Genomic DNA, 26,268 nt, shown 5'->3' with positions numbered 1-26,268 from the left:
GTGCACTCCTTTTTATGCATAAACGCTACATCAAATCCGCTTCATCACTTGTATTTCCAACACCCCCCCTCTTAAGTGACAATTTCCTATCTCTATCATGTGCTAGAGTCTACACCCCAAGCTATATGCTATGAATCGACTACTCTAGTTAGCTTTATACTATAGGCACACCATGTAGATATGACTTGGAATTTTGCATAAGGGTATAGTTTAGGGTTATAATTATAAGGAGTGAGATATGTGTTATATTACAAATGTGTTTAGAGGAGGTGTTCATGTTGACTTCCTTCATGGGAACCCTCGTCTTTGTCTTCTTCTTCAACCATTATGTTGGCCTTTTCTTCTTCTTTTTTGCTTTTCTCAGCTTTAGCAGCCTTCTTGTTAGTTGTGGTTGGCTTGGACTTAGAGCCCTTGCTTCTTGGCTTGGTCTTTGTGGTGTGGATGACTTAATGTGGCTTCTTCCTCATTGGCTTGCTTTTTGTTTTTGCTTCTTGTTTGCTAAGGTCTCAAAGAATTTCTTCTTTGGTGCAATGTGATAAATGTATGCATCTCTCGATATTAATGCAATTAAGGCTAAATCCTTCTCATCCTTACTATTCCAAACATTATCTCCCTCTCCTCTTGGGCACTTGTCTATGCTATATACATTATAATGGGCCTACTGTTTAATTAAATCGGGGAGGATGATTCTTATGTGAAAACCTCAACTTTTATCGACAAGATTGGTCGTATTGTGTTGCCTCATAGGTGCTTTCTCATTAACAAGTATTTAACCTTGACTTCCCATATGTGAAAACCCTTCACCAATGAGGTTATATCGAATGCCATTATGCAATATGGGATCTTAACACTTGGTTTTTTCCCAAGGTTAGTGTCTATCCCTTGTACAACTTCAAATACATGCAATTAAGCTCTATGTATGCTCAATTTCACTAATCCTAGGTTTAAGCTTTAGCTTTACATTATTTTGGATTAGAAATTTTGGCAATCCAATCAAGGGGTTTTTGTGAAGTAATTCAAAAAAAGCTATAAAAACTCCATGGATGTGTGTTTTTAACCACCAATTGAACCCATTGTGATTAGCACTACTCACACTTATTAGTAATGCCTCCAGATTTGGGGGTTTTGACCGATTTACCTACCAATGCAAGTGTTGATTGAAGCACTTGGACACATATCTTCTCTTTTGGTCAATTCTAAGTGCTCCCAAGTTTTGGTTTGAGCAATATCTTTAGCTTATGCTTCAATTTCTTCAACTAGTCCACAAATTCAGTGCTTGTCTTTGGGCAAAATTTTGTGCTTCAACTCTAGAGGTTTTACTTGATGTAGATCCTCATGTGAGTCCCCTAGAGGCTTAAAATTTTGATTATAGATTCAAATCTCAATAGAGACCACCCGAAATGGTGATTTGTAGAGATGGGTAAGAGGGGTGATTATGCCAAAAAAAAACTAGTTACCTATTAATTGGAATGCCTAAGATCTTAATTGGTTGGAGATTAGGGAGTTGGCTCTAATACCAATTTGAAAATCAAGTGGGAAGGTGGATTAAGGTGTGTATAAATGCATTTTACCCATGGATTTGGCATATTCTAGATATTAATTAGGATTAAAGAAAAGATTGGCAATGGTGATGACAAGAGACAAGATTAGACTCAACATAATGATTTTGCATTAGATGGACACCTTTAAATAGGTTGAGATATAATATCAGTAGCATCATCTTCATGAGTGTTAATCATGCACACAATGAAGCTCCCACTAATCAAGGGTCACTTCCCCCCACCTTTAGGTGCATTAAATGTTAATTGTTGAGACTACAACTCTTTCACTAGCCTACTTGAAGAAAACGCCTACTTTTGAGCTACTTTGGGGATGACTATTGTTCACATTGTAGTGCTTTTTGTACATATACAAGTTACATCAAATCCACCTCCATTATATCCTAAGGTTGTATGTCCTCATCAGTGCCAAATTATTACAGCCTTCATCACTTATATTTCTAACACATCGTTGGATCTGGTACTCCCTTACAAGAACATGGTATTAAAGCCTCTCCTAAAGCTTATATCAAGAATTTAGATATTTTAATATTGAGACATAATCTCTCGTTGACTCATGCTTATGTTGCTTAATGTTATGGAGTTGTGTCATTGGGCTTCATTTATCACAACTTCGAAGCAAAACTTGGCACAAACACATTTTTGAGCCGAGAGTGAAATTGATTTTGTCTGCAGGCTTTAATGTTTTGTACCATTGGTGATCCAAGCTTGAATGTTATGTACCATTGGTGATCTCCTTCCCATCTAATGTTATGTACCATTGGTGATCCTTCCCATCTAGTGTACCATTGGTGATCCTTCTTCCCATCTAATATACCATTAGTGAACCTTCCCATCTAATGTTAAGGAAAAATAATGAGTTTTTGTTACGTTATCTATTAGCCCACATGTTTCACATGTCGCCTCCAAGATTTCTATCTATTAGATTGGCTCCCCATCACACCCATAAATACTTGCATCAATTCACCAATGCGATGTGGCCTCACCTATGATTATTTTGGTACATGGGATGTTTCTAATTCCCTAGCCATCCCCCTTCCTATGTAGCAACCATTCTCAATAGATCAGGTGGGGTTGTTGTGGCAATTTACGAAGTTGGTCCTGGAGGACCACATGTATTTGGTCTTCGACTAGGTCTTATCGAGGTTAAGACTTCCCTTCCTCGTCCTACTTCTTCCTAGTTTAGGATGTGGGTCCCAAATTAGGCAAGTATCATAGGAGTGCAATCATCGCAAATGTCACTGACTAGAGTTTCCTCATGATTTTGTGACATTTTTGTGTGCATGTAAGTGAGGAACGTGAACGATCAGCATAACAGATTGTTAATGTCATCTTTTGTGTGTACAATTGTTCCATATTTCCTCGATTAAGGCTTCACAATGTAAGGTTGTGTAGTCGTCTCTCCCAACCTTGATTTTTATGTTTTTTAAAAGAAAAAAACAAAAATTGCACTCACGTAGTGAAACTACGTGAAAGTGCAATGCAAAAGAACATGTAAATGAATGCAAAAACAAGTGGTTTCTTTTCCTCAAAGTCTCCTAAGTACTACTCACAAACCAAAACACCAAAACAAACCACCATTTTTTCCATCTTTTTACTCAACACACTCAACCGTATCCACTTCTCAACCTACCACATTGTAATGTCTAAGGGAAAAATTACTTGTATTTGGGAGTAGAGACTTAAGATTCCTTCCTCCCTGGCAGTGCAAAAAATGCTATGGTCCACACTCTGTTTAGAACTCTCTTTCACATAACTTTCTCTCATTCACAGAAAAAAAACAAACAAACAACAACCATCGTGGTTAAGCTCGGGTCTCTAGAGAAGACACCTAAACCCAACTAATGGTTGCTACCTCCTCTCCTTTGAGCTCTCTCTTCCAAGATGTCACCAAGAAAGTTACACCTTTTGCAAGGACTCTCTTCCAAGATGTCACCAAAAAAGTTGTTGCACCTTACATGAATTTGGGGTCTCGATCACTTACTATTCTTCTGGGTAGGCCATGCAATCTGAAGATTTCCTTGAGGAACACTCAGTGGATACCATGTAAGTGTATACCATATTAAAGTAAGTGGATATCATGCGAGTGGCAAGGGAAACACTCCAAAATAATTTCAAAGTAAGTGTATACCATATAATTTCAAAGTAAGTGGATACTATGTAAGTGTATACCATGTAGTTGGATACCATGTAATTTCAAAGTAAGTGGATACCATGTAGTTACATTGTCATACACTAGACGGCTATGTAATGTCCATAATGTCACAAGTGACCAATTGATATTGGGGTAACTACTCATGGTAGATACATCCGTATGGTCTCATGCGGCTCAAGGGAGGTTGATAGGGGGTACATAATAGCTCAAGGGCCATTCAATTAGGCAGATTAATGTTTTGATGTAGCACAAGGGAACATAGAATGGCCCAAGGACCATTCAACTAAGCATTCCAGTGCTTTGGTGGGACTCAGTAACACAAATTAAATACACAAGGGGAACACTACATAGTTTCAAAGTAAGCGAATACCATGAAATTTCAACATAAGTAGATACCATAAAAGTACATTGTCTTACACTAGATGACTATGTAACAATTTTCCATTCTCCACTTTTATCAATGAAATAGCTAAACGGAAGAATGGCACCTTCCCCTATGATTCAATTTTTTAGGAAATACTTGTATCAGCTTCCTGCTATACCTTGTGTATGGTCTTTTTCTTTTTCTTTTTCTTTTTCTCCAATCCCACACAAGTACACTTAAAAAGTGTTGTAGACAAAATAATTAACTTGATCAATGACGAATGCTCATTATCACATTGATTTGCAAAGACTCCATGAGAGACTTCTTCTATATTTAACAATCTGAGCATTTGCCTTGCTCTCGAAATTTTCTCTCAAATTCTAGTAGGTGCACTTCTAATAGCATCCTTGTTTACACATTAGTGAGTAATTGGAATCAAAAAAGAATCTAGCATTGACTATTTCTTTGCATGCTTAGGACATCATCAATGCTACCATTAAGCAAGCTAGCACATCATCTTTGTTTCCGTGAAGCAAATGTGGCAATGAGTTACCTATCAACTAGTGCATTACGCTTAGGTTTGCATCAATGCTATGCCGTTTTGATGAGCCACATTAATTTCTACATAGTAACATTGAGAATGATTGATGAATCAATGCTCCACATACACAGATTTGCACCAATGACACCATTCAATAAGGTGACCTGTTTTTTTAAAAGCTCTAAAGCAAATTTTGAGAATATCAATCAAGAAGAAGTCATTCATACCTTCATCTTCATTGTAGTCAATCGTGACTCAATTGTTTTTTTGAGTGTGTTGTGTAAGTCCTTAGTGATTGAGGTGTGCTTAAGACGTGCTGGCATTTCTATACAAGTCACTCAATATCTACTAACATGCCCCAATTATTAGACTAATCATCTACACTTGGAAACATTGTCCTCATGGAAGCTTGTGAGTACTTGGGCATTCAAATATCATGGAACATTTGCCATACCTACACTTGAAATGGATGACACCGTACTTACTTCCAACTTAAGAAGCCACACCATAGCATATTCATAGGGTGATCTACCATTACTACCAAACATGGTGAAGCCATCAAATCATCGAGTGTTTTACGTATATGCAATTGCAAGAATTGATGTGTTGCAATAAACACTCAATGCTTGTATTGTATATTTTAAACGTGCACAAGAAAGCATAGATGGCCGCCACCTGCCCAATCATTCTAGTTGAATGTCTTAGGATAAAGTTCTACAATTCCATGTACGTCCTGCATTCATAAAGGAAAAGTGTCCACGAAAAGAAAATAACGAAGTATTTACATACATACATAATATCTTATTTCAATCAAAGCTGCATAAGACTTCTATATGATTTTCAACCTGTTTATAAGCATTGAATTGCCCCTATATTTCTCCTCAAATCCATTACACAGAAGGAATACACAATCATCTATTACATATTAAGCATGGACAACCAAGGCACAAGAGAAGAAATCTTGGATTTCTAAAAAATAAGAAAAAAATCCCTCCGATTTGACCCTTTGTATTCCAGCTTCCATTCCTTATTTGGCCCTTTGTATTCCGGCTTCCATTCTTGCGTCTTGCTTCTTAATGTCTTTTGTTGAGTACTAGTAACAAAAAAAATGGGACAACTTTAAGCTATTAGCCCAAGCAATGGGACGACTTTTTGGCAAGACTTACCTACGTAAGCTAAACTGACATGCCCCACTCTAGCTTTAAATTAAATCCTACCCATTAAGCTTTACACAATACACATGCTGGACATAAACGTCGAAAAAAGTCATGCAGCCCCATCTATCATCCACTTCACAACATCTTGCAGCACAAGCAGCCTCAAACAAAACAAATAAGCAACGAGTCATGAATGATTGTCTTAGTTTCATATAGATTATCCGAGTGTGACATCATTGACCAATCTTAAAGAGAAGCATCTCAGGATGGAGCATGTGGAAGCACTCTGGAGGTACAAACAGAGAACAAAAGGATGTCCGGGTCCATGTCAACAAACTCCACTACTTCCAGCACACTGACCAATACTCAATGTTAGAATCATACACAACAATTTTACAAGAGGTGGTCCTCCAAAGGCTTCCCAACACTCTCAAGGAGCTAATAGGGATATGATTTTTTCAATACAAAAGGAGGCTGGCTCTGATGCAAGGTCACAGATTGATGCCATGTAAAAGAAACATGAAACACTTTCGATATGTTTTCAGAAAAAAATTGAGGTTTAAGTGGCACCATCCAAATGTCAAGTTCTCAACAACCACGAGATAATTGGGACTAAAAAAATTCTTCCCCAAAGTTACATGAAGAGGCCATGACTCTGGCAGTTACAGCCTGGGTTACAAAAACCTGCACAATACACAGGCTTAGCTCCACCTCTTGCATTCCTTGCAAAGAACGGCACATGTACACAGCATTCAGTCGTTGTGAGACCTTTCAAACCCCCTTGTTAATGTCGAAAGCCCCGAGCCACATAAGGCAAGTTAGCATGGGCCCTTGTATTTGCCTGCTTCTCTGAGCAGTACTGTGCTTCCTCCATTACACTCGGGATTAAATATTTGATTTTCAACAAGGAACAGAATGTGAGATTTTCCAAGATTGCACCCACCAGCTGCATGCAATGTTGGACAGCCCATTAGTACTCCAGACTTTGAGGCATCAAATGCAACCATCCACCTACTACCAAAAGGAGACTTCACATCTTGTAGGACCTGACATGACATAAGTATATGCAAACCCCAAGCAATGTCAGCCATTGTACTGCATGCGCTGGTGTTGGGTATGCTGCTGTTGTGGCTGCTGATCGAATGGTTGAGTGTACTGCGTAAACGGTTGAGAGTACATGGGATTCATCAGCCCCTGCAAAGAAGTGAGGAGCAGGTTTAGCTGAATCTCTTTGAAGTGAAGTGTTAGAAGGGGAAGAGCTTAATCCTGTACAATACCTGTGATGGAAGGTGCCCCCCCAGCCCAAAATGGGTCTGACTTGAAGGATCATCTTGGATCCGATCACTATAGCCCACCTGTGTAAACAACCCTTGCGATCCATGGGACATGTAATCCTGCAAGTTGGATGCTGAAAATGTAAGCATACATCACCAGTGTTCTAATAGATACAGCAAGGCATAACAAACCACTCCAAAATTTTCTAGAGAAAAAAGTGTTACCTGTGAGCCAAAATCGTTGCCTGGAGATGCATGTGAATACCCACTCTGTGAGTTTGAGTTCAAAAAATCCCCAGCAAAAGACCCTTGGGTTGCCTGAGTCACATAATCAACACCATAGCCACCTTGGGCAGCCTGACAGCAACCGCAATGGTCACAAACACATGAAGTGTACATCAACCGGCACATAACAAATCTTGACATCAAGTGTGCGCTTTGAGTCTACTCATCATGCATGCAAGCATGTGTTTGTGTGGTGTGTGTACATTTGAAATTCAGACACAGTACCTGGGTAGAAAAGTCTGCAACAGTATAAGCCACATGGGAACCCTGGCTCTTAAAATCATCACCTAAGAAATCCTGTCAAGAGAGGAACATCAAAGCCTCAATTTGCTACTCTGCAAATATTCTTGAAAAATCTTAAACAAGCATTGGGACTTTACGAGACTTTACACCCATTCATGATCAGTGCAGGGATTGGATGAGAGTGGTGGTCGTGTCTGTAAAGACCCATTAACTTGTGTGATACTCTAATTAAATAGCCGCCCAACCAACTAGCCTTGCACCTTAATACTAATCTACAACATGCATTTCTCTAATAGGGCTTTTTTACGATCCACACCTGAGACATTCCACCAAGCGAAAACCCGTCTCGTAGATTTTGACTCAAACCTTGTGATGGCATCTGAAACATAAACAAACATGATGCCACTAGGAATGCAAAAAAACCTCATGAAGAAACGTAAACAAACATTTTCAATTTTTTTTTATACTCAAAAGGGTGCCCAGGATCCATGACTAAACTCCCTAGATCAACTTTGAACTTAACCGAGGCATAACATACCTGTGTCATCAATCCTGATTGAGATAGATGCCCACCAACAGAAGCCTGGCTGCTAGGGTTCTCAATACCCCCAAAATTGAAACCAGAGCCAAGGTTACCCAACTGCTGCGTTAGCTGATGGTGAGTGAGATGGCCCCCGATTGGACCTCCTGTACTACCACGCCCAATTCCAAAACCCCTATTCCCTGCTTGTGGACCCTGAGGTGCCCCACCAATGGGCCCATGCACAGCACCCCGAGAAGGAATTGCATATGGCTGGGTAAGTGGAGCACCAGGAAATGCTGGAAGTGGAATACGAGGCATTGCGAAAGGAGTACCAGCAGGCTTCTGGCCACCATTTGCAAGTGGTCCAAAAGGCATATATGAACCTCCTGTGACATGATACATAACAAAGCAAGCTCCAGAACTATTCATGTGATCTCAATAAAGCAAAGACACACAATTCATAAACAAGTGTGATAAAACTAGACTCTAATTTACCACGTCCATCCACTTTTCCGCGGCCACTACCACGCCTGTCCAAAAGCCCAGCAGTGGCACTAGCAGTTGGTAGAGAGAGAAAACTATCTCCAGGGACCAGTGATCCCCCTCCTGGGTACACTCGACGATCATTGTACACCTGCATGGTTCATGCATTGGTAGCAAGATATGCTTGTGCCGGGAAATGAATAAAACATGCATGAGACAACTGCAAAGCTGCTGCAGCAGCAGAGCATACCCCAAAACAGAAAGACAGCAATGTTTCCACTAGGATGGTGTGAACAGCATTACCTTCTTTGGTTTCTGGAATTGAACCATACTTTGCTTCAGATTATTGAGCGGGCCTTCAACCAAACACTCATGCTCCTGTTATTACCCCAAAAAAAAAAAGAGAGTATTATTTTTGTGGTTCAACTAGGGGACAAACAACAAAGACAGGTCCTGCAAGCGCATGTGCACATGTGGTGGTTTTATGGTGGTGGTTTTCTTTCTTCCTTTTCCTTGTTTGGGGTGGAGTGTTGAGTTGGGGGTTTTAAAAACTATGTATCCAAGTCTGTGGACCACATATGATCCATATCACTATGTCACACCATCGATCTGGTTAGATCATACTAGTCAAAACTCGGTGTTTGGTTGGGGGTTTTAAAAACTATGTATCCAAGTCTGTGCACCACATATGATCCATATCACTATGTCACACCATCGATCTGGTTAGATCATACTTGTCAAAACTCAGTATTGGGCCTTGGCAAGGTCCCAGCCTTCTTGATGCTGAACAGACTCTCACAAGCTGTGCAATCTGTTCATCTCCATTGTTTGGCAACAGTGACCCTGTCTATTCTTTCAAAGCTGTAAGGACTTGCACATCTCTCAGCCTGTACGGCAGATTGGCGAGACTCTTCTTGCTATCCGTGGGCTGTATGGTACCTTTAAACAGCTGTAGGTAGAGTCACAAATATGCACCACTCAATGACCAATTTGGGGCTGTCCTTGACATATATACCTAGATGAATCTAGGAACATGCCCAAATTCACCTTATAAGAAAGTGCAATTTATAACCTCATGGTAGTCATCCACAAGACAATAAACCATCAACTCCATCATCCATGGTATGGACTAGATACTACGACATCCCCACTAACGTAATCAGTGCCCAATAGTGGGTGTAGAACTTGGTATCAATATATGCTTCCACACCCCCCCCCACGCGCACGCGCGCGCACACAAGAGCATACATTCATACAAAGGTCTGTGTATTGAGTTTCTGTCAGAGCTCTGGAGATACAGGGCAGACTCAGCTATAATGAAGCCTAGCACTAAGGATTATACAACAAAAAGGTAGCTGATAGGGCATATGCACCACTAAAGATAGAAAGAATTAACACAATATCAATTGGTTGCAACTTGAACGAAAACTTCACGATGTCCGCTAATACAGCATAAAGATATACCTAGATGAATCCAAGAACATGCCCAAATTCACCAATAAACCATCGACTGCATCATGCATAGTATGGACTCGATACTGAGACATCCCCACTAACATCATCAATGCCCAATACTGGGTGTAGAACTTGGTATCAATATATGCTCCCACCCCCCCCCCACGCGCACACACACACCTAAGAGCATACAGTCATACAAAGGTCTATGTACTGAGTTTCTGTCAGAGCTCCAGAGATACAAGGCAGACTCAGCCATAATGAAGCCTAGCACTAAGGATCATAACAAATAGAAAGAATTATTACAACAAAAAGGTAGTTGATAGGACATATGCACCACTAAAGACAGAAAGAATTAACACAATATCAACTGGCTGCAACTCGGACAAACCTTCACGATGTGAAATTTGCATGTCCGCTAATACACCATAAAGATATACCTAGATGAATCCAAGAACATGCCCAAATTCATCTTATATCTCTTGAAGGCTATTCAACTCATTAGAAAGCTGGCCCATATCCATTGGAGAAGCTCTTTGAAGCACATTAAGGCACTCTAAAGACCACCGAGACTCTTTGAATGATTTGGAAGGTTTTCATGAAGACTTTGAAGACATACGATGAAGACTTGGAAGAACTTTTCAGCCCCTTGAAGAGCATTTGAAGAACTAAAAGACATGCCAATCAAGGATACAGGCTATATAAGGGCTGTGTCAGTACTTAACTTAAGTGACCAGTCATATAATCAATTCTTAGATTCACATACACTTATCTCCCATCATTAAATCTGCCCCTAGTATCTGTACCATACATGTGGAAGAAGTGCTACATGCGGTGCAACTGGAGTAGGGAGCTTGTTTGAAGGCTTCAGAAGCTTTCTTTCTGGAGAACCAAGCTATCCAGGCTGAAGAAGAGTTATCCCAAGGTCAATTGGGCTTGTCACCTGCAGCTTTGGAGAACCGGGTTGCCCCTTTTACACGCCCACAACAAGCTTGGGAAAGAGCTTGTATGCCTGTAATGAGGATTCCCTAGTCCGGTAATTAGCCACCAAAGGATCCCAGTGAACCCGTCTCAACAACACTTTGTTTGATCATTGTACTCTCTGCTAAACTGCACTAGAAATCTGTGATCGAATGATCGCCCACAAGCTTGTATTGCAAAAACTCTTATTTTTGTGGCATATTCTTTTGTGCTTAAATGTGTGTTTAAGTGCTCTGAGATCCACTCCCCATTACATCCTCTCTGAGAAATGTGTTTGAATTTAAAGGGGGGTGGAGAGAGAGAGAGAGAGAGAGAGAGAGAGAGAGAGAGGGAGAGGGAGAGGGAGAGGGAGAGGGAGAGGGAGAGGAGGAGGAGGAGGAGGGCTAGCAGCCGCAGCAGCAAATTTTTAAAGGTGCATGTCATCATGCACTATCTGCATGAAAAGATGTAGGACAAATGACAGCAAAAACCTTAATTCTCTCAACTTTGCCTACTGTATATAGCTGCATGAATAAAGCGTACATAATTAAATAAGAATCTTGCTAGGTCTGGTTAAAACTAAAAAGAAGGATCTTGCTAGGTCTGGTTAAAACTAAAAAGAAGGATCTTGCTAGGTCTGGTAAAAACTGAACTACTTAGTAAGCTCTGAGTTCATGGCTATGTACTAATCAAGAAAATTGGTACTGTTCAGGCTGAACCTCTCACTCTCATCTTCTCTCCCTTGACTGCCCCCAAAGACTTGTAGAAGATTTGTATAATGAGGAGAGAGATTCTGTTTAAAAGATCTCCAAAAAGTAGGGTGACTTGAATTAATGTGTGTTCTGCATTTAGCGCACTCACACTTGCGTTAGTTTACTGAGCAGCCTGTTTTTTCCCATTTGATTCACCCTACCTCACACTCTTTGATTCATGTGCTTAACCCTAACCCTAACCCTGACTAGTAGCCCTACCATAACAACTGCCTTTGAGGGTTGAAACTGATTCGTGTGACAATGGATCAGACATGTAGAATTACACAAACAGATTATAGGGTACTACTATGATTGCCCAGAGAAAAAAAGAATCTACCTTATAATGAGTCAGCAAGCTGTTCCACAAAGGCTGCTTGCTAAGGACCTTTGGATTGCCCAAGATAACTATACCATAGCGTGCTCTTGTCAGCGCAACATTCAAACGGCGAGGATCATTAAGAAAGCCGATGCCCTGCCAGTTGACTCCAGCTTAGACAAACCACCTAGTATGACATACAATCTGGCCTAGCTAATAGCAAGATAACTTATGCTCAGTTCAGAAGTCAAGACACTTGCCTGATGTTCATTGCTTCTAACACAGGAAAGAATGATAAAATCTTTCTCCCTGCCTTGGAAAGAGTCCACACTAGCAACCTGAAAGGCACAACAATCCACTAAGCAAGCCCCAAGCAACTAGCTTGGACCATTAGCAACACATGCCGTACCATGAAATACCTCGATATCTTTGTACAATTGCTGACGCAGTGACCCATTCCTTGACATATGATTCACAATGTATGCCCGCTGACCTTCGTAGGGGGTTATAACGCCAATCTGAGAGAAGACTAGAAGTAGTTGAGCCGGATTAAAGGATAAAGAATGAACAGTGGGCTGTGAAATGAGATTCAAAGAAATTGATCTAAAAAAGGGTACTCTGCAAGGTTAGAGGTACTTTACCTGACTGGACACAACTCCACTTTTCAAAAAGGTGGTAACAATCTTTTCCACATTTGCAGCTTCTGTCCTGTTCAGATACGAGGTACCACTGGCACTTATTTCTTCCTGGCCCATCTGCTCAATGCAAGATAGAAGAATTAAGAACATAATAGGAGTCCAATGCTAAAAAGACTGCACCGAAAATAAGGGACTTTACAGGTCACCATCTGACGGGCATGGGTCGAGACGGGGATTCTCCACCCATCGGTAAGGTGAGTGTCCACCTTTACCCAGACACAGACAATGTGTGTGAAGCCCCTATGCACATTATACACCATAACCACAATAATGCAGACCTGAACATAGAAGAACATCGGCCGGTTTGGTACAGGCCAAGGGAAATCGATCCCCACAGACAGTCTTTCATTCATAGTGATGCCGTTCTGCAGCGTACCCTCGTAGAAGTTGTTGGAAGGGAACTCTGAAAGTGAGGGATGCATCCGATATTGTACCTGCAAAGAAAATACCAAAAATATGCAAATCCAGAAACTAAAATTTGGACCCAAAACTGCTTCACCACAAGCCCACAAAGGTCCCTGATGAACACAAATACTCTCCGTATCATCAAATATGACCTACCACCAAGCGTATCGGCTTGACTCCAAGTAAGACCAGGCGTTCAAACAAAGACTGCGCAAGACCTGCACGTGCTGCTTTTTTACACATTATCACAGGGCCAAGCTGGCAGTGGTCCCCTACTAGAACAACCTGCATAGCAACACAGGCTATCATATACAAAATTGCTTTGCTTGAGTACAAGATAAACACAAGTACAGGCATCCAAGAACTAAATAGCTACAGGTTAACTCATCCTTACCTGTTTTGCACCCAATACTAATGGTATCAAGCACTCTGGTTCAGTTGCCTGTGTAGACTCATCGATCAGAACCTGCAATGAGGGTATATATAAACATTACCAAGTTCAGAATGGGAGAGCAGGCAGAACCTTAGCAATATTCAAAATAGGACTCAGATTTTGACCTACAGACCTGTCGGAACCTGAAATTTAACAGGCGAGGATCACCAGCACCAACACACGTACAGCATATGACATCTGCACTTTGTGCAATCTCCCGTTCAGTTGCCCTCTTAAGCGCTTTGTATTTCTTCTCATCCGCACTGGACAGCTCACCTGGGTTTCAAAAAACAGTAAACATGGCTTACCTCTTGCAAGGGCAGAAACATCCATAGGCAGGATTAAGATTGATAAATGCTAACACATCCACAAACCTTGTTCGTCTTTCAACAGTTGCAACTTGTGGAGCTCACTTTTGTCAGAAGTATCCAAATGCCTCACCTGCTTGGAGCAAGCATGGGAAATTGCTCAACACTAACTTCACTTTTCTTGAAAAACAACCCTTTGTATCCAGGAAGCCTGCTCTCTCTCTCTCTCTCTCATGCCCAAGTCAACGCAAGTACAGAGCCAAATGGACGCGGTGTGCTTAACAGAGGCTACCTACAGCTGCTGAAAGAAACCTTGACTATCCAAGAAGATCAACACGAATGGGAGATGACTCTATTTTCTCTTTTTCTAGAGAGAGGAGAGAGAATATGAAGTGTTTGATGATTGTGCATCTGAAAATTTCATATCCACTCATATGGCAGCTGCTTTGGGTATTGAAGTGGAGGACATGGGTCCTCAAATTGAAGCAGGGGCTGCCTTTGTTGGTAGAGAACTGCAGGGGAATCGGTTTCCGATTCCACGCATAGACGACATCCTTGACAAGTTGGATGGATCGGCATGCTTTAGCCGAATTGATCTCAAGAGTGGATATCATCAAGTGCGTGTAGTGCCTCAGGATGTACACAAAACTGCTTTCAGGACAGCATTTGGGCTTTATGAGTATCTTGTTATGCCTTTTGGTCTTACAAATGCCCCGGCTACATTCAATAGAATGATGGATCGCATATTCCGTGGGTACAGGAAATTTACAGGTGTCTTCTTTGATGACATCGTAGTCTTTTCGAAGACCGAAGAAGAGCATAAAGCTCATTTGACTATTGTTTTTGAAGAGCTCCATAAGCATAAACTCTTCATAAATGCAAAGAAGAGTGAGTTCTTCTTGTCAGAGATACATTATCTTGGGCATATTGTTTCCAAAGATGGAGTGCGGATGGATCTTGCAAAGATTGATGCAGTTCGGAATTGGCCCGAATTGAGTTCGGTCCATGAGATCCGTAGTTTTCTTGGATTATGCTCTTACTACCGCAGGTTCATTCGGCACTTTGCATGGATTGCTTCTCCTTTGCATGATTTGACAAAGAAGAAGGCCGTGTTCAAATGGACTAATGTAGAGAGAGATGCATTCCTCAAATTGAAAGATGCAACTACTCATGGTCCAGTGTTGATCGTTCCGGATTTGCAAAAGCCTTTTTGTGTGGAATGTGATGCATCTGGAAATTGCATAGGGGCTGTCCTCAATCAAGAGGGACATGCCGTGGCTTATGAGAGTCGTAGGTTGCATGATGCGGAGCTATCTCTTGGCATATATGAGAAAGAGCTCTTGGCTGTAATTCATGCACTTACTATATGGAAACATTACCTTCTTGGGGCTGATTTCACTGTGAAGACAGATCACCAGAGTTTGAGGTATTTTCTTACTCAAACTAAGTTGTCAGAGAAGTATATGAGGATGGCCAATTTCCTCTCTATGTTTCATTTTCAGATCTTGCACACCCCGGGAAAGAAGAATATAGTCACCGATGCATTGTCACGAAAGCCGTATGTAGCAGCTATCTCGGTTGCCTCTCATGGGGACTTGTCTACCATGCGTGATTTGTATCATACGGATGCTGATTTTGCCACTATTTGGGCTGATTTGATGGCTGGTCATGCACATGCCTCATATGTGATCAAAGAGGGTTATCTCATGAAAGATAATTGCCTATATGTGGTGTCTGACATGAGGCAAAAGGTTTTGGATGAGTGCCATGCTCCTCCATATGCTGGTCATAGAGGCATAATGCCTACTACGCACATGATTGAGCGGTATTTCTTTTGGCCAGGTATGCGGAAGGACATAGAGGCACATGTACGTGCATGTATCACCTGTCAAAAGGTCAAATTTGATAGGCAAAAGACACCAGGTTTGCTTCAGCCATTGCCTATTCCTACACAGCCATGGGAAAGTATTACAATGGATTTCATTATGGACTTGCCACGTACCCAACAGGGTAATGATGCAATTTGGACAATTGTGGACAGGTTTAGCAAGCAAGCTCATTTCTTGCCGGTCAAAAAGACCATCAATGCTGACCCAGGACTACAAGTCTCTTTTGGCGGACCTTATTTGATAATATGGGCACCAAATTGGACTTCTCATCAGCTTATCACCCTCAAACGGATGGGCAAAGTGAGGCTGCAAATTCAGCCGTGTTGGATCTCTTGAAATGTTATGTAGCGGATCAGAAGTCTTCTTGGGAGAAGTACTTACCCCTTGTGGAATTTGCATACAACAACACGGTGCATGCATCTACGGGAAAGGCCCCGTTTGAGATTGTTTATGGTAAGGTGGTTTTGCCACCCATCCTTCGCACAAAGGATGAGATATTTGCAGCTGATGAGTATGTAAGAGACTTGCATATTGCTTTTGCTCAGGTGCGGACAGCCATTGCAAGGTCACAAGACAAGCATAAAAAGGCTGCCGACAAGCATAGAAGGCAATTGGATGTTAAAGAGAATGATTGGGTATTGCTGAAATTTGAGAAAGCAAGACTTGCAAAGAGGCTTGGCAAAGAGGGTGCATATCCTAAGCTTGCAACCAGATACTATGGGCCTTTTCGAGTGATCGAGAAGATCAATGAAGTGGCTTTCAGATTGGCATTACCTAGTCATTGGCACATACGCAATGCTTTTCATGTGAGTCTCCTTCGAAAGTATATAGGGCCGGAGCCCAGTGAAATGGTCATTGAGGATCCACCAGAAGTGCATGAGCTTGAGGAGATCTTGCAGCCAGAGCAGATTGTGTATCACAAGGAATGCAAGCTTGCTGCAGGCAAAGTTGTGAGGCGTTACCTTGTGAAGTTTAAGAACTATCTTCCCATTGATGCTAAATGGGTAGATGAAGAGTTCTTCAAAGATTGCCCGCATGTGCTTCAGACATATTTGGATGCATTTCAGTTGCGGACAACTCTTTAGAAGCGGGGGGGGAATGTCACCATTTGGCCACCCGAATGGTTCACTCTTGCTTTCACACTATGTACATATTGGATTGGTGTCCATGGCTTATGGAATGTGCCTATGCATGTGATTGACACGTGTCATGCTGTATAGTTGGATATGATATTCTGCTGGGACTTGATGTTATCATGCCCGAAATATCTGGAGGACTTGGCTTTCCGCTGGGACTTGTGCCTTTGTGTACATGCCCGGAAACGCCTGGAGGACTTGGCTTTCCGCTGGGACTTGTGCCTTTGTGTACATGCCCGGAAACGCCTGGAGGATTGGCTTTCCATTGGGTCTGGTATCGCATATACTTGCCTGGAAACGCCTGGTATTATATGGTTTCATGAACAGAAATCGCTCATGCCAATGCTGCATTGCATAGCATCTTTATGTGCTTGCCTGCAAATGAAATTGCATGCTGTTTTCATGCCTGCATGACCTATGTGTAGTTCCGGGCTAGGGGACGCTCGCCCGTGAACCGTGCGTGTGAAATTGTCTGCTGACATGGTTGTGTGGCATGTGAACAAGTAGTAAGTATTACCCAATCTAGGCTCAAATCGCCCTTAGGACTTAGCCAATATTTATAAGTGAGTGCGTTCCCATTTCATTAAAGTTTGGGCACCCAAAAGTCACTTATAAATTATGACCGCTTCCAAGTTCACACTCACTGAAGTCCCGAGGCAGACAAGACTCAATGTCCAGGACCTGATCCTCCCCTTTTACTCATAAATGGGCATCTCCCCATGTCCTCTCACCTGATTGGACCCCAATTCACTTACTTATTAAGAGAAAATTCGTGTTTTCTCTTCATGAGGATTTTTGGAGGCTGAAAACTCTGTTTTTCCACCATTTCTCTCCATTTCCAAGCTCTCCATAGCCATACCCAACTTGCTAGGGTGTTTTCCAAGCTTCCAAGAGTGTTTCCAAGTGCTAATCACTCTCCTACTCACTCCCAATGACTGAAATTCAGCAAAACAGCTCTCATTTTTGCTGTAATTTCTAGTCTTTTTGCTGAAAACCCTAATTTCAGTCTTCCTTTCTGAAGTTGAACCATAGGGGAAGCTTTCCCAGGGTTCCCTTCATCCTCTTGAAGACTTTTGTCGCGAAGGAGTGCGGCAAATCGAAGATATCAACACTTCTAAAGCTTCCAACGCGAAGGCTTCCGCTTGCAACAACTTCTATGAAGACTGGTAAGCTAATTGGACAATGTGTTGTCATTACTTACTCAGTAGAAGGGCAGGACTCCTTGTTTAGCCGCCCTGTATAGTATTTCTCTTGTCCTATGTGCTCTTGAAGATGTTGCTACCTTGCTTGGTAGAGCATAGAGCCAATGGTAGAGAATATGGGCACTGAAGTCGGGCCAGGCATCAAGGCAGCTCCTTGGTGAACTACATCGACATACCATTGTTTTCTAAATGCTGAATTTGGCATGGAGGATTTCGCAATGGATGCCCGTGAAGCTATGTATTGAATTTCTCCAATAGTAATACAATTTACTCAAGGGAGGGGGCTCATTGCGTGTCTCTTGTCAATTCAGCAATTTACTTCTTCTATATGAGCAAGTGTCCTTCAAATCTTAGTGTATTTAAGTGTATTGATTAGCATTGTGTTCAACCAAGTTACAGTATCACATGAGTGGCATCAATCCCCGGCATATACAACTATCATGGACACCAGTCCAATGTATATACATGATGAGAAAGCACGGGTGGACCAATCGGGTGGCCAAATGGTGAGAGGCACACCAAGTGATCACCAATATCATGCCGACATGCCGTTGGGTGCACAATTTTGGGATCACCAAGTGTTCTCACTTGCCTACAACTATACAGAGCATAGTCACAAGGAACGAGGGACGGTAACGGGGGATGGAGACGGGGACGGCCATATGTAGGGAACGGGAACGAGGGTAGGAACGGCACTTAAAAATTACTTTGTCAGTACCACCCACTCGCCTATACAGGCAAAGCTTGCATGTCCATGGCTGTGCACCACCTCCATGAGGGGATGGGGTGTGATTGTCCTCATCCCACCATGTCCATCCGGTCGTCCTTCTACGAGTAGTTGGAACTTAAAGAGCCACTCCCCCACGAGGAGGATGCCATGGATGATGGATGCCTCCTTGTCACTTGATAGCTTGAGAGAGAGAGAGAGAGAGAGAAAGAAAGAAAGAAAGAAAGAAAGAAAGATTTTATTAACGTCTTCCAAAAGACCGAACTCGGCCTATGAGACAAATCGGTGTACCTGTATGGGGTATCCTCTGTCATTCCAACAAAATGAAAAAGTATTGAACTAAAAAGCTGAATCTGGGTGTGCAATAAGTACAATGAGTGGGGGAGGGGATGGAGCTCTACTACTAGGAGAATGCAAAGCTATATGCATGGAGAGAGAGGAGTGAGGCTTGAACCTTGAAAGTTGAGGGAGAACTTGAGAGTGTGAGTGGGTGGGGGTGGGTGTGTGTGTGTGTGTGTGTGTGTGTGTGTGTGAAGCTTGAGAGAGTGTGTGTGAGGGAGAGTGTGTCTTGAGAGGCTACAACTTGCTTGTGTGAGAGCTTGAAACTTGAGACCTTGGCCCTTGAGGCTTGACGCTTGAGGGAGAGAGAGAGAGTGTGTGTGTGAAGCTAAGGCTTGGAGTGTGAGAGGGAGTGTGTGTGTGTGTCTTCTTATAGGGAGGGGGGCAAGAGAGGCCAAGGCCCAAAGCCTCAAAGGCTCAAGGCCTATGGGCCAAGGCTAAAGGCCCATGAAAAGCTCCTCCCAAACGGCCAAAAAAAAAGGTCAAAATGTGACCATTGCCCAAACAGTAACCTGCAGCATTCCCATGCAGTCGTCCCCCACAACTGTCACCTCTTGGATCCGCCCCCAGAACGTCGTCCCTTGTGAGGGACGCCCAGCTGGGGACGTTCGTCCGTCCCCATCCCACAGTGTTCCCGGGACGACGTCCCCCCGTTCCAAGGGTCCGTCCCCCCCGTCCCCTGTGACTATGATACAGAGCTACTCAAAGCCCACAAGATTATGAATCTGGATAGAGTAGATGTTATTAACATTGATCTACAGGTAAGGAATTGCTGCGTTTTTCTGATTGGAGCAGAGGCTTCATCAACTTTGCTGCATTTTCTGCATCTGTACTCTTGGACTGCTGCGTTTTTGCTGTTGGAGGCTAAAGCTCTCTTCTAGGTGCTAAGGACAGGATTCCTAAGAGATTTGCTTTCTCTATTTCTCTTTTCCCATCCTCGCTCCCTTTCTTCTCTCTCCTCTTGCTCTGCATAGCTTGAGAGGAGGCTATTTTCTGTTTTTTTACAGCCCTCTTGCTTCAAAGAAGGTTTCTAGTCAAAAGACATGGCTCATGAGATTTCTCTACTGCTGCTCCTTCTCCAATTGATACTCCAGCCCCTTCACTACCTGGATCCCCTGCTCCCGCTCCCCAAGTGGTTCCTCTTCCCAATCTTTCTTCTCTAAGTTTCTCTCATCCAAGTCTTGCTCCTACCCCTACCCATATACCTTCCTACAATCCTCCCCAAGTCAGTGACTCCGTGAAGCTTACAACAACCAACTATCATACTTGGTCTTCCTACACTCAGTTATTGCTAGAAGGAGCCGGTGTGGATGTCCATCTCCACACCTCACTTGGTGGACCCTCCTTTGAGAAGCATATTAGATGCTCGGGCCCATCTTATCATCATCCATTGTATGACTCCATCTAGATTCTATACAGGCACAGTTTATCTCTACTCAGAGTAATGCTCATCAGATGTGGACAGAGATCCAAAGGAGGTATGGGAGAGGTTCGACATTGAAGATTGCCAAGCTGGAGTCAGATCTAGATCTGGAGAAGCTCACAATCAATAACATGATTGACAAGATTGGAGAGTTCATCCGTATCAAGCTGCAGCTTGAGGAGTACGAGAGCACAATCAACAATCCTATCCATAAACTTCTTGGAAAATTGCATGCTTCCTTTGATTCTTTTAAGGATAATAGTTACTTTTGTGATCCTCTTCCCCCTTTTGAGGAAGTCGTGAGTTATCTCCACGACAAGTGCATGCTTCGCGGAAAAGGAGGGCAAGGACAGAGTTTTAGAGGAGGGATCTACCAAAGTTGCATACATGGCAGTCACAGATTCATCCACTTCTTCACAGGATTCACTCCTCGTGATCACAGAGATGACTTATCCAGAAGAGGTCAATGACACACCTGAAGCCGTGGAATGGATTGGTGATAGTGGTGCTTTTGCCCACATGACCAATCAAGCCCATATCTTGGAGCACTACCAGACTCTCCCTTCTTCAGTTCGCATCGGCAACAACTCCTCGCTTCCTGTCACCGGTGTTGGTGGTTCCTTTGCCACCTTACATGATGTTTTATATGTACCACGGATTTCCAAAAAACTGTTTTCAGTGTACAAAGCTTCTCAAAAGGGACTTGGTGTGTACTTTGATGATGAGGTCATTGAAGTGATCGACAGGAAGACACTCTCGGTTGTTGCCAATGGAGTCCATGATGGGGGTCTCTACAAGATCACCAACTTTTCTTCCCAGATCCCTCGCACTGACTCAAATATTCATCAGCTTTTCTCCCCCTTGATGGCTTTGGTTTTTGAGGCAGATACTTCTTTGTGGCATTCTCGCTTCGGTCATGTATCCATTGTTGCCTTACAGAAGTTCCATTCTCAGCAGGTTGTCACAGCGGACTACCTCAGCTCAAGTCTCTTTCATACATTTGCTCATCTTGCAAGATGGGCAAGCATCATCGAGATGCATTTCCAAAGGAGGCCACTCATCGAGCAAGCCGAAGACTGGAGCTTATACATGCAAATCTTGTGGGACCCATGGAGGTTGAGTCTCTTGGAGGGGCTCGATATTTTCTTCTTCTTGTGAATGATTTCACTCGCAAAGTCTAGGTATGTTTTTTGGCTCGCAGGTCAGATGCTTTTGCCAGTTTCAGGACTTGGATCACGATGGTGGAAAATCAATCTGGGGGTGCAGTTTCTTTTCTCAGGACTGATAATGGTAGCGAGTTTATACCGTTTGGTAACTTCCTTGCGTTAAAGGGCATTCACCGACAGACCACAGTTCCTTACACTCCTCAGTAGAATGGAGTTGTGGAACGGAAGAACTGGACCGTAAAAGAGATGGCTCGTTCTTGGTTGCATCATGCAAGTCTTCCTCTTGCTTTCTAGGGTGAAGCTGTGGCTACCTCAGTTTATCTCATTAACCACTCTCTCACAAAAGTGGTTGAGGAGATGACTCCAGAGGAGGCTTTTACAAGACACAAGTCTTCTGTTCCTCATCTACGTATTTTCGGTTGTGATGCTTACGTGCATGTCCCAGATCAAAAGAGGACCACACTCTCACCGACGTCAAAGGGGATGATCTTCACAAGCTACAGTCTGAGATCCAAAGGGAATCGCTTCTAGGATCCGGAGGTTGATGCATTTCTCATGATGCTCGGTTTAATGAGAGCTTGTTTGGCATCGACTCCTCTCAACCTGATGCATCTTTCGACTTTCTGGATGATCCATTCTCGGTCGATGTTAGTGATCTTATACCTCTTCCACATCCAGAGGTTGATGACATCATCATTTCTCGTGATGCTCGATTTGATGAGAGCTTGTTTGGCATCGACTCATCTCCACCTGATGCATCTTTCGACTTTCTAGATGATCCATTCCCGGCTGATGTTAGTGATCTTATACCTCTTCCATGTCCAACTCCTCCTCCTCCTCCTCCTCCTGGTGCTGCTGCAACTCCGGTGCCAAGCTGCTACTTTACAGCCACCAATTCTTGTTGCACCAGCTTCTACAGCTCCCAATCCCTCTACGAGTCCTGCTTTGACTCCGCAATTACCCCAACGGTGCTTACTTCATCACCACTCCTAACAGCATCGGATGAGTCCTCTACTGCAGCTGGATCTTCTTCTTCTGCACGCTTTGAGAGGAAGGCTGGCCTACCTCGATCGGTTCAGCAACACTTTACAGATTCTGGTCTCACTGATGCTGCACAGCTCCGTAACCAGATCTCTACCACCACCCCTGGACCTCACCGTTCATCTCAGGCTTCCACATCTCATCACACAAAGAATTATGCTCTCATGAGTTCTCTCTAGGAGATCGATAAGCCTAAGAGTCCAGAGGAGGCTCTTTCACAGCAATGGAAGCACAAATGTCCTCTATTGAGAGGAATCACACTTGGTCTTTGATGCCACGACCTTTACATCGTCGTGTAATTGGTGTGAAATGGATTTTCAAAGTCAAGTTTCATGCAGATGGTACTTTGGACAAGTACAAAGCCTGCCTTGTTGCTCAAGGATATGCTTAGAGGGCAGGTGAAGACTTTGATGAGACATTTTCTCCTACAGCCAGGTTTACCACCATCAGGATTATTTTGGCTCTGGCTACACACTTCAGATGGCCTGTGTTCCAGATGGATGTCAAATCCGCTTTTCTGAATGGAGATTTAGAGGAGGAAGTTTATGTTGAGCAACCTCCTGGTTTTGTGATTCAGGGACAAGACACCCATGTGTATCTTCTGAAGAAGGCTCTTTATGGTCTCAAACAAGCACCCTGTGCCTGGTATCAGAGAATTGATGCCTTCTTGTTATCTCTTGGCTTTGAGAGGACATATGCAAACATCAATCTCTATGTGCTTCTTTCTAATGGGGATATTTGTGTCATTGTTTTGTATGTTGATGACCTCATCCTTTCTGGCTTAGATGCTGAGTTGGTCACACAAGTTCAATCCAAGCTTTTAGCGACATTTAAGATGACTGATCTTGGCCTTCTTCATTATTTTCTTGGGCTAGAGGTTTGGCAGAAAGCTGATTGTATCTTCATTTCTCAACAAAAGTATGTGAAGAAGCTGCTCTCACTTTATGGGTTGTCAGACTATACACCTCTCTCTTGTCCCATGGATCCCAATGCCAAGTTATCCAAGGAGGATGATACACCCTTGGCGGATTCCACAGAGTACCGGCAGATTGTTGGCTCATTGTTTTACCTTGCCAACACCCGTCCAGATACCTCCTATGCAATGAATGTTCTAAGTCAATTCTCATCAGCTGCTCGAAAGTCTCATTGGCAAGCAGCCTTGAGAGTTCTTCGTTATCTTCAAGGTACTCCAGATTATGGCATCACCTATTCCAGTGGTGCCGATTTGGTTGGTTTCACAGATTCTGATTGGGCAGGTTGCATTGATACTCGGAGGTCTACATCTGGATAGTACTGGATTGGTTTCTTGGAAATCTCAAAAGCAGACAATTGTTGCTACTTCTTCCACCGAGGCTGTGTACAAATCCTACCTTCTCTCCTCCACTGAGGCACTTTGGATTCTCGAATTCTGAAGCATTTGTATTGTGCCGACACATCCCAAGTTACCATCTTCTCGGATTCTCAAAGTGCTATGCTCTAGAACAGAATCCTATGATACGGGGACGATCCAAGCATATTGAGGTGCATTATCATTTTGTACACGACTGGATCAAGTTGGGACTTCTTCGGCTAGCCTACTGTTCTACCAAGGACAATGTGGCGGATCTCTTCACCAAACCACTTCCGAGAGCTACTTTGGAGGTGTTGCTTCAACGTGCTAGTATTGGACTGCCTCTCTAGCGTTGAAGAGGTGTTGGAATATATATCATCTCCAGAGGGTCTTCATGTACCTTTTCATGCTTATACTGGTCATTTTATGAGACCCTGCATTTGCATATTTTAGCAGGTTTTTTTCCAGCATTATATGAGCATTCTTATGCTATTTATGGCATATTCATGCTCGCGACTGTTGTCAGACTGCTACAACTGGCCGACTACAACATATTGCAGGTATATAAGGAATCTCACCCTTCACCTCACTTTTCATCTCATTCTTGCATATCTACTGGAGGTCATTGGCTGTAGAAACTGACTCTTATGCTTGTAAGCACCTACGGGCTTCCCTCGTGCTTATTTTAAGCAATAATCAACCTTTCCCCAGCCTTGCCTTGGCCCTACAATTTGAGCCTTGGCTCTACAACCTGTGTTTGCTCTTTCTTTCAGTCACCATTTGGCCACCCAATTGGTCCACCCATGCTTTGGCAGTAGCATATGCCGGGGATTGATGCCACTCGTGTGAGACTGTGGACTTAGATCAACCGCATCATCCTTCTCAACCTAGCTCGCCTCTATACAAGCAAGACATGCCGAGCTTCTCACAAACCTTCTCTAAGGGGACCACTTTCAAGAGTGACAGAGGGTGCTTTCATTGAGAAACCGGGATACCTGTACAGACACACATCACATGTCATGAGGAATTGCCATTGTTCAGCTAGGTCATCTTCCCAACCCCTTAGGTGTATTATGAGACTCAAGGGAGCTGCATCATCACCAAGAGGCCATATTGAAGCTACAGAGCGCGCCAGGCTCAGCAGAATATCACTCAGCCGTTGATCATTGACTTCCTCGAGGTATGTGACATTCTCTGCCCCGTCAACACTCCAGAGGATTGGGAGACCATGGATGGGACACCACCCAACCCCAAAACCAAGACTTGTTGGTACCTCATACACATGGAGATATCCAGGATGAGGCGCACAGAGCCAGGCGTCTTCGTCCTCCGCTCAAATCCTCCAATGACATAGAGAGGCTCTGCCCTGTGTAGTGGACATTGCCTCCAGGATGAGCACCACTGGTCCTACCAACCTTCTCATTGTACATGTAGGACCCATGTAGTACACGGGTGTAGTTTTCTAGACATTAATAAAATCCTCTCTCTCTCTCTCTCTCTCTCTCTCTCTCTCTCTCTCTCTGTCTGTGTGTGCGTGTGTGTGTGTGTGTGTGCCAGTAGGATTCAAGAAAAAGAGAGGACCTGATAATGCAAAGTAAGATGCTCCACAGGAGAGCTAACAGCCTCTCGAGACTTTGCGCATAGTCTGACAACCTAAGAGAGTAACCCAAAAAAAAAAACGTTTTTACAAGTAAAACAAATGCAAGCACAAGAAAAAAGACCTGCCATCAGGCATGAAACTTGAAGCAGTACAAGAATGAATGAACTGCAGGGTTTGAGAACAACACTTGCAATTTTTACAAGACAGATTACCTTCAATCCAGTAGCACTAATCTTCTCTGCAAGCTGGTCCACAGCCACATTGCTTGGAGCACAAACTAGTACCTGCAACAATGAAAGCACACCAACCTCAATCCTTCCAAGAACATAAACAAAATGATTCCTCTAAATAAAAAGAAAGGAAAATACTTGGCCCTGGCCTTGCTTAGCAAGGTGATATACAATAGCCGCAGAGGTAACAGTCTTGCCAGTTCCAGGAGGGCCTTGTATTAAGCTAACTGGCTTTTGCAGCACACTCTTCACAGCATAAACCTACAAAAGCACA

The 26,268-nt window shown here is 43.1% G+C and overlaps 1 protein-coding gene across 1 annotated transcript in view; it reads right to left on the bottom strand.

Moving 5' to 3' along the window:
- Nucleotides 1-5,960: 5,960 nt before the first annotated feature.
- LOC147603017 (regulator of nonsense transcripts 1 homolog) overlaps nt 5,961-26,268 on the bottom strand; it is a 49,155-nt gene continuing 28,847 nt past the window's right edge. The window contains exons 10-29 of the mRNA XM_086797395.1: nt 26,133-26,255; nt 25,977-26,048; nt 25,746-25,817; nt 13,978-14,044; nt 13,737-13,879; nt 13,565-13,636; nt 13,327-13,455; nt 13,044-13,199; nt 12,709-12,822; nt 12,487-12,585; nt 12,328-12,405; nt 12,089-12,223; nt 8,888-8,962; nt 8,597-8,735; nt 8,117-8,487; nt 7,895-7,957; nt 7,561-7,632; nt 7,276-7,407; nt 7,054-7,170; nt 5,961-6,970 (exon numbers count right to left, since the gene is read on the bottom strand). Coding sequence (XP_086653521.1) covers nt 6,860-6,970; nt 7,054-7,170; nt 7,276-7,407; nt 7,561-7,632; nt 7,895-7,957; nt 8,117-8,487; nt 8,597-8,735; nt 8,888-8,962; nt 12,089-12,223; nt 12,328-12,405; nt 12,487-12,585; nt 12,709-12,822; nt 13,044-13,199; nt 13,327-13,455; nt 13,565-13,636; nt 13,737-13,879; nt 13,978-14,044; nt 25,746-25,817; nt 25,977-26,048; nt 26,133-26,255 — 2,340 coding nt within the window. The 3' untranslated portion in view covers nt 5,961-6,859. The remainder of the gene's footprint in view (nt 6,971-7,053; nt 7,171-7,275; nt 7,408-7,560; nt 7,633-7,894; nt 7,958-8,116; nt 8,488-8,596; nt 8,736-8,887; nt 8,963-12,088; nt 12,224-12,327; nt 12,406-12,486; nt 12,586-12,708; nt 12,823-13,043; nt 13,200-13,326; nt 13,456-13,564; nt 13,637-13,736; nt 13,880-13,977; nt 14,045-25,745; nt 25,818-25,976; nt 26,049-26,132; nt 26,256-26,268) is intronic.

The sequence above is a fragment of the Cibotium barometz genome, chromosome 65 (genome assembly GCF_041138505.1).
Source record: "Cibotium barometz isolate CiBa-2024 chromosome 65, ASM4113850v1, whole genome shotgun sequence".
Taxonomy (NCBI): Eukaryota; Viridiplantae; Streptophyta; class Polypodiopsida; order Cyatheales; family Cibotiaceae; genus Cibotium; species Cibotium barometz.
This window is presented reverse-complemented; position numbering and strand designations above follow the sequence as displayed.